The sequence below is a fragment of the Helicoverpa zea genome, chromosome 4, assembly GCF_022581195.2.
Source record: "Helicoverpa zea isolate HzStark_Cry1AcR chromosome 4, ilHelZeax1.1, whole genome shotgun sequence".
NCBI classification, from domain to species: Eukaryota; Metazoa; Arthropoda; class Insecta; order Lepidoptera; family Noctuidae; genus Helicoverpa; species Helicoverpa zea.
Genome location: NC_061455.1, coordinates 5650350 through 5659058, shown reverse-complemented (window position 1 = coordinate 5659058; position 8709 = coordinate 5650350). Strand labels below are relative to the sequence as shown.

Genomic DNA, 8709 nt, shown 5'->3' with positions numbered 1-8709 from the left:
TCTACAATTTTGCTCTGATGTATTTTTTTGATAAAACTTACCGTTTTCGAAAAAAACTCGAAAAAACAAAAATTTTGACATTTGACCTCGAATAACTTTTGACGCACACATGGGATCGATGGGGACTTTTAGTATTTTATTTATAACTAGCTTTTGCCCGCGGCTTCGCTCCCGTCAACTGACTTCTCTACTTTACCCTATTTTTTAGAGCTTATTTTTTTTTCATAAGAACCTTCTCCTGACAATAACAAACACAACAAAAAAAGAATTAGCCAAATTGGTCCAGGCGTTGTTGAGTTATGCGCTTACCAACACATTTTGCGATTCATTTTTATATTATAAGATGATCAAATCTAGCTCTCCACCAAAAATCAGCTTTGTGGGAATTTTTGTTATTTCAAATGTCTATTTTGACCGGGCTATAAAAACTACCATAAAAAAAAGAATTCTTGTTAAATTAACGTGGTAGTCCCTAGGCCGGCGAACAAATTTTTTTTTAATACATACAAATTTAAGACTTTGTGAGTGCCTTCCTTACGATGAGTCCGACAAACTTTTCTAATGCGCAAAGTTTGGCGCTGCTGCGTTTTTGAATGCTTGGTTCCTAGAATTGTCGATATGACGTCACTGTGGCTCTTCGTACATACAAGTTTCATCTTTTGAAATATGTTTAATTAAGTTACTTTTAATATAATGGTAAGCTTGTCCGACAAAGATTATGCTAAATATGGAGTGTCCACCGTCCGGAAAATGTAGATATGACGTCACTGTGGCTCTTCGTGCGTACAAGTTTCATCTTTTGAAATATGTTTAATAAAGTTACTTTCAATATTGTGGTAAGCTTGTCCGACAAAGATCATGCTGCATATGGAGTGTCCACCGTCCTTTGTCTTCCACGTCCATGGCAGCAACTGGGATGAAAGATGTGAACTTCTCTAGCGTCTGCATGAGATGACGGCATCCCATTACCTCTCACCCCGGACCATGGCTTGAACCAGGGCGGGGCACGAGAGGTCGCCGCTGCCTATTGCCTCGACGAGGACACGGCGGTGCCCTTCCCAGGCGGCAAACCTGGACTGTGTGGTTCACCGTGTCTTCCGGGCCGTCTGTATAGTGGCCCGAGCCACACCAGGGGACTTTTCGCTACTATTATGGCGTGCCCTGCACTGGGCTAACTAGCCTTTTTCGAATTATATTAAGGTCAGCTACTATACACTTTAGTTAGTTAATATGAAATAATAATCTTTACCGACTTGTTTTATTACATTATTCAAGTCTATGGAGATATTATATAAAATTGCTTGTTAATGTGATTAATTCTGTGTCAATTATCACTTTATCCAAATTGAGTAGATATTATAAATAATAGCCAGATAATATATAAATTATTTATATAAAACCAAATGTCGGCAACTTTAGCTTTATAATTAATACTTATAAATCAATAATTAATATTTTTTGTGACTTGATCACGACTGTGTGACCCCCCCCTGGCGCCGAAGCTGGATCCGCCCTTGTCGGGACCTCAGGTTCGGCAGTCCGGCATGGTGACCATTGCGCCATCGAGGTCGTCGTTGTCTATGATATGGCGTCGTTGTCTTCAACATGTGGCGATCGGCATGTCTATGATCTGGCATTGGCAGAGGCGTCGGGACCATCTTGCGCTCGTGATGCGGAAACAGCTCTATTACCGACGACACGTAAAACGCCGTACCTATGATGGCTAACGCAGCACCGGATAGATATACAAGAATAGGACTGAAATAAAAAAAAAACACATTATGTCATGTAGTTCTGTAGCGTTTCAGAAAATTAGTAGTCTGCTTCTCAATTATAGTCAAAAATGTAACTTGTTCTGCTATTATCGGTTGGAAACAGGATACCACTAAAAAAATTCACTGTTTGGTGTAGCACAGTAAATATAAATAGATATTGCTTCGCAATTCTTATATAAAAACTGTATCTAAGTTAAAATTCTAAACTAAGAATAAGTAAGACCTTGCTCAAATTCAGTGAAGTCTTTGCAATGGTAATGACCAAATAAAAGCCACTCACAGCAGAACCATTCTTCTGGCACGATCACTGTCAATCTTAAATCATTTTTAGAGCAGCCTCTTTAAATACCCTATTCTTTAATTTAAAACATGGATGCATGAAAGTTCTAATACCACCTAATTAAAAATAGACGACCATTATTCTATTTAGGAACTTATTCCTAAGTATTTAATTGTCTTTTTCAGTTTGCACAAACTAAGTGCTTAAAAGTTTGCATGAGCGTAGGTATCAGGTAATTATTTCATACACGGATTTTCATGTGCTTTTAAAAGCACCAACCAGGAAGCACATCGTCTGATTACTAGCAATAAAGTCATCAGACGAGTCGAATTAAGTTTCAATAAGTGCCCCCCACTGCCATATCCATTTTGCAATGACCGAGTGAGAACAACTTTTACTCCTTGGCAATAATATAAATATCACCGCAGAAGTTAATTACGTAATACCTTAAGGAAGTCGCGCGTAAAAATAAATAAACAATTGATTTATTTATGTTTCCTTCTCCTTTGACTGTACCTTTATTCAATTCCAAATCCACCGTAATGCCCTACAGTGTATCAAAATAATTGTATTTAAAAAACCCAATTAACTTTACCATCATAATCAATTAATCACGTTACCATAAAAAAAAGAATTCTTGTTAAATTAACGTGGTGAAAGTGTGTGCCATTTTGATACATTCTAATGACTTACCTAACCTAATGCTAGTCGGTAATTCAGTAATCGTAGTAATGGCAGTTTTACCACTTCAACTCGACTGCTAAGTCGTTATATCTTGTATCGCACAAAGTTTTAATATGAAGAAAAAAATATACCTCTGTGTTTGTATGGTCTTATTGAATCATGTCTTCAAAGATGCGTCGTCGCTATTCGTTGGTGAAGCAGTGACGGTGGAACTCCCACAAGGAAAAATTAAGGGATCCTACGACTGGTCCAGAACCCAAAGGATTTTTAGTGGAATACCATATGCTTCTGTTACAGAAAGGTTTGAGGTCAGTATCCATTAATAAATTAATTTAACAGTTCTAACAAATCGGAATATCGCCTTTATCAGCATTTCACCTTTATTTAATCTTGCAAATGTCTTTTGATAGGAACCTGGAAACCCTCCATCATGGCATGGGACTTTCAACGCTGACCGTGGAAATATAAAATGCAATCAGTACATATCATCTTTGAAACAGCCTGTTGGCCAAGAAGACTGTCTGGTGCTAAATATCTTCACTCCTCCCACTTTGGAGCCAGAGCCTTTCCCTGTAATGGTTTTCATACCCGGAGGGGGATTCTATTCGGGCAGCAATTCCGAGCTTATTTATAACCCAAAATTTGTGGTACAGCGTAAAGTAATTGTGGTCACTATAAATTATCGTGTTGGAGCATTTGGTTTCCTGTGCTTAGGACTGAAAGAGGCTTCTGGAAACATGGGATTAAAAGATCAATTAGCTGCTTTAAAGTGGATACAGAAAAATATTGCCTACTTCGGTGGAAATCCGGATTCAATAACATTATTCGGTGAAAGCGCTGGAGCAGTGTCAGTGCATTATTTAAATCTTAATCCTTCTGCTAGAGGATTATTCCACAGAGCCATAATGCAAAGTGGATCGATTATGATGCCTCAGGATTTTAGCTATCAACCTTTGCAACAAGCATCTAAGGTAGCTAAACGTTTAGGCTACAACACCTCAGACCCAAGTGAACTCCTAAAAATCTTTAAGAATTCCACAGCAAATGATATTGTTAGGGCGTCCTTTGTAGATCAGAACAATAATGCATTGGGGCCCTATTTATTTGGACCCTGCGTAGAAACTGCAGTTCCAAACGGTCGACCATTTATAACGCAACAACCAGGAGTGTTACTCAAAACTACTGATCTTAGTGTACCCGTTATTATTGGTTTCAATAACAAAGAAGGTATTCATTGGGCATCAAACTACGCACCCCTAACAGACCCCAACAAAATCAGATCTTATCTCATTCCTGTTATACCGAGTTACTTAGAATTTGGAAACCCCAGTGACCAATCCACGTTCGTTGATGACATAATAAAAAAATATTTCGCCAACAACACAGATATTAATGGTTTGATTGAATATTTTACCGATGCTCTAGTTGCGTTTCCAATAACGCTTACATCGGAGCATTCATCGCAAAAGTCTGACGCTACAGTGTTCAACTATTATTTCAAGTATGATTCTATAAGAAACTTGAATAAATTCCTTACTCGACTGTCATCGGAGCCAGGAGCCAGTCATGGAGACGACTTACTTTATATGTTCCAACCAGCTGTTTTTGCCGTTCTGCCTTCCACTCGGACGGTTGCTAAAATGATTGCAACAATCACGAAATTATGGACAAGCTTTGCTAAAACTGGGTAAGTTGTCAACAATATATGTAAGTATTCCTTTATTGTAAAAAGTTTATTATGTTCCATTTTCATTGCTTTCAGTAAACCGACAATATCCAACACTAATTGGAGACCAAGTAAAGAGAGGTTGAACTTTCTAGAAATTGACAACAGAGAAATCAAAATGATATCTTTACCAAACCAAGATCGCATGGACTTTTGGAAGAAAGCATATGAAAAATTTGGAAGAAGTGAGGGAAAATAATAAAGAACAAAAGTTGTAGTAGTAATAGTAAAAAAATGAGTTAGGTCATGCCTAATGCATCAAAGTTAAAATGAGGCTAATACATAGGTACTCCGAGTGAAGAAAACATGCAAATAAACCTTCTTGAAAGTCGGGTAAAATGAATTATATTTTTCATTTAGTCTTAGATAAAGGCCTTGTTATCACTTCTGTTTAGAATATAACTGTTCTGATCGTTAATAGTTAGGTAAGTACACTTTTTTGAAAAATAAAATAAAAGTCGAGATAGTAGTTTTACAATTTAATTTATTGATAATAGAACTTAACAAGTAGTGTAGAATGTATTATACTGTATACACAATTATGAGGCTTCATTCAGCCTTGTGGAGGAGGTTTGATTACATGACGGTCAAGGATTGGAGTGGTTGTCTCTGGAGGCATCGGGGGACTCGGCAGCTCATTCAACTTCTTGGTCAGCCATATCATGAAGTACACGAACAGACCCACGCCAGAGACCCTGAGAATAAATTAAACTGTATTAACTTTTAGCTTCTGCGCTTCTGCCCTGATAAAAACTAGCATATAGCCTTCCTAGATAAATGGGCTTGTAGCACTGATTTTTTTTTGTTTTCAAATCGATGTTCCTGTGATTAGTAGGTTCAAGCAAATAAACAAACAAATTATTCACCTTTATAATATTAGTAGGTACCTGCCTATAAATATTAAGTACCTACGTTTCTCACATAGAAATATTTAATGGCGATTATTATTTAATTTAATTTAACGTTTTAACTAATCACTACTTAAAGTCTTAAGTAGTGATTAAATGTTAGTTAAGACATGCTTATTATAAGTAAGAATTTCCTTAAACAGCCCGTAAGTATTACTTATTTTTAATTCACGTTTAAAAGTAAGGCTGATAATGATTACTTAAGTCACTCCTTAGTGACGGAATGTCATACAAATCCTTCACTAAGGAATGGCTTAAGTAACCATTAAATGTCTCTGACTGGGGAGGTTTTTTTTAACTTACAATTTTTCTCTATCAGTAAAAAATAATAGTTTGGACGCCTTTTATGAACCCTTTCACCATTACCACCTCATTTTGTAACTGACGATTAACGATAAATCACATAATTTGAATAATAATTATAAAATTCTGTTAAAACTTACATGCCAAACATCTTGATTTTGTAGGATTGGTCGATATTTCAAGGCAACATTTGGGGAAGACTATTCAATCACCTAATACAATGAAGCAAAGACTGCCGACATTCGTTACAATGAGACTGATGCCCAGCTGTAAACCTTGCTCTACACCACATACAAACGTAAAGCAGAAATATATCATCTTACGTCATGCGCATTAATGTTGAATTTCTTGAAAATTGTGCAATAAATAGGTCTGTACACCTTGTGACCTACCTAAATTCTTCCATGAAGTTATAGTTTCGCCATAATTATCCTTTTTCAGAAGATGCTCACTTCTGAAGTACTTTCATATTTCTTCTCTTCTGAAGTACCTAGTTACCTAACTAGCAATTTATTAAAACTGGGAATCTACTTTCTAACATCTATCTCCAGCTCTCCGCTGTTGGTGGACAATAAACCTATCTATAAACAACTATTGTTTGTTTTCAAACATCGATAGAATTATGGTGCTAAGAAATCGTTCGCGTGCCTTCATATTATTTACCTAACACCCTTTTATAAATATTGTATAAGATTATTCCTGCTCGGCAAACGTCAAAATGTGTAACTGCTCTAAAGAAGAATTGAATTCCGCGGAAATAACACATATTACATTTACAAGTAGGTATTAAGTACTTACCTTTTTTTGGGAGGGAGAAATCCTCATGGACTTCCTCCGCCTGGGAAGTGGCGGAGGGGTGTGCCGGACTCCTACCGGCTAAAACCCCCCTGTGTCCTCCTTGCACGTGGGCGCCGGGCCGCGGGAATCCAAATGCTTCCGCAGCCCCGCTTCTTCCGCAGCCCCGCAATTAGGTACCTACCTAAGTTAAGTATTATATCTTACGTACCTATATTTCGTAATAAATTGATGAAATCGTGCTGATCAGCCTTGCAGTTTTGGCGGTACTGCATGTCGGTCATAAAAGGGCGTGGTTATCTCAGGCGGCTCAACAGGAGGACTTGGGAGCAAATTCAACTGCTTCGTGATCCATACCATGGCGTAAATGAATACGGCAGCACCGGCGGCCCTAATAATATTAAAAAATATATGTTTATTTCTTTAATTTATTTCAGTAATATGGAGGACTATCTGCTAGTCCCTAGCAGTTAAAAAACACAGACAGGGAACAGTAAGTTAATCTGAGGGCTAATAACAAGTCCTCACTTATAGGGGGTTTTAATAGTTTAAAAAACTAAAAAGACACGCTAGTCATGTTTTTTCATCAGAACTCAGAGCGTGTGCAAAATTTCATCCTAATCGAAGACCGAAGTGGGACAAATTAAGACTAAGATTTTCTTACGGGCATAGTCGATGTAGGCAATAAGTCTGCAAAGTTGAAATGGAACTGGCCGGGTCACATCTACAGAATGCACCCGGGTAAGTGGGCCAACATCACCACAAAGTGGATCCCTGATGATGGAAGGTGACTAAGAGGAAGACCAAGACCTAAACAACTTCCACAAGGACTGGCTACAAATGGCGACCGATAGGGAAAGATGGAAGGCTATGGGGGAGTCCTTTGCCCAGCAGTGGGACAACACAGGCTAAATAAAAAAAAAGAAATGTATATTTTGTAAAAGGCACGAGTAAACACAGTAGCCAGCACATCAACTACTTACTAGGAACTATAAGGTTCAGTGCTGATTGGGAAAATTTTAGAGTTCAGTTGTTTACCTACAGCTTGGAGTAGCTTGAAGTGCTGGCGTCTGTACATCTACATAAAGCATCTTGTTGAAAAAAAATCTTCAAATGGTTCAAAACACACAAAATATAAAAATAAAATGTTAAACTTACATGCTTAAAATCATGGTTGTGTCAGGAATTTCCTGCAACTGGAGTAACCATTTGAAGAAAGAACCGGTCGGCCATCCAATGCACTTATATCTTATAAGAGGAAAAGACTTGTAGGTAATGCATTTACATACCTGATTATAACAATGGCATACCATACCTACATTTTTATTATATGGCTGTAGGGTCTAGGCCCAGCACAGTAAGGTGAAAAGCGGAAAACACTTTAAATTTTCTCTATTAGGTATTATTTTTTTCAGTGTTTCGTGCAACAAATGGACGAAAATTTCATAAATTATATTTTAGTTTACTTTAAAACATACTTTATCATTACATAGCATTTTTATCATTACCTTGAAATACAGTAATAGGTAGGTAATGCCTTTATGTGCGTAGCTCGCTGCTGTGTGTGCCGCGCCTTAAGTGGGCAGAGAGTATAATATCTATATAAAGAAATCCCTATTACATATTGATTGTTCGCAAACGTAAATAGAATCAACGATGCTAACAAATCGTTAACAATTTTTAACACACGTGTCGTAACCTTCCCCGTACTAAACGGATGGATGGTGTGTAATTTATGTAAGCTTCGCTTCGTAGAGGACTTTTGGTAACAGCAAATTAAAGGAGATATCAACATCATTATATGAATTTTATGTAGGTATGTGTGACACACCTACACACAGCTACACCCGCTAAGTTTTATCTATCAAATTATTACCTTTATAGATAGACCTTATATTTGTACCTACGTAACTCCAATTAGACATAATTAAGTAGGTATTCTGATTAGATTACAAGTCACGTTGAGTGACATATTAAGAAAATGATGATGATATCGTGTAATAGGTAGGCATTGTCTTCTTGGAAAGGAGAAGCCCTTTTATGAGATTCTGTCAGTCCCAATATCAAGACAAGACGAGGATAAGCTAGGTTTTATTTTCTGATGAGGGTAGAAAAATATTAATTTATTTCCGATTAGATTTTAGCCGGTCGTCACCCCATTTCACAGCAGCTAAATATGAACACAACTATTAAAAACTCCCTAATAATTAAAACCTACCAAAGTAACAAAATGTAAAG

At 37.2% G+C, this 8709-nt stretch overlaps 1 protein-coding gene and 1 long non-coding RNA gene across 3 annotated transcripts; one reads left to right on the top strand and one right to left on the bottom strand.

Annotated features, from left to right (window-relative positions):
* Window positions 1-2852: 2852 nt before the first annotated feature.
* On the top strand, window positions 2853-4808 carry LOC124629885 (carboxylesterase 5A-like). The gene is made up of 3 exons (XM_047163541.1): window positions 2853-3047; window positions 3150-4426; window positions 4502-4808. The coding sequence occupies exons 1-3, from the start codon at window positions 2853-2855 to the stop codon at window positions 4662-4664; spliced, it is 1635 nt and encodes a 544-aa protein (XP_047019497.1). The 3' UTR covers window positions 4665-4808.
* Window positions 4809-4929: 121 nt separating this feature from the next.
* Window positions 4930-8409, bottom strand: LOC124629884. Of its 2 annotated transcripts, none has more exons than XR_006984355.1 (3): window positions 7980-8409; window positions 6683-6862; window positions 4930-5160 (listed from the first exon to the last, which is right to left on the bottom strand). It is a non-coding gene; the product is annotated as an uncharacterized LOC124629884 (long non-coding RNA). The 2 variants fall into 2 exon arrangements; XR_006984354.1 differs by lacking the exon at window positions 7980-8409 and adding an exon at window positions 7630-7890.
* Between the last annotated feature and the right edge of the window lie 300 nt (window positions 8410-8709).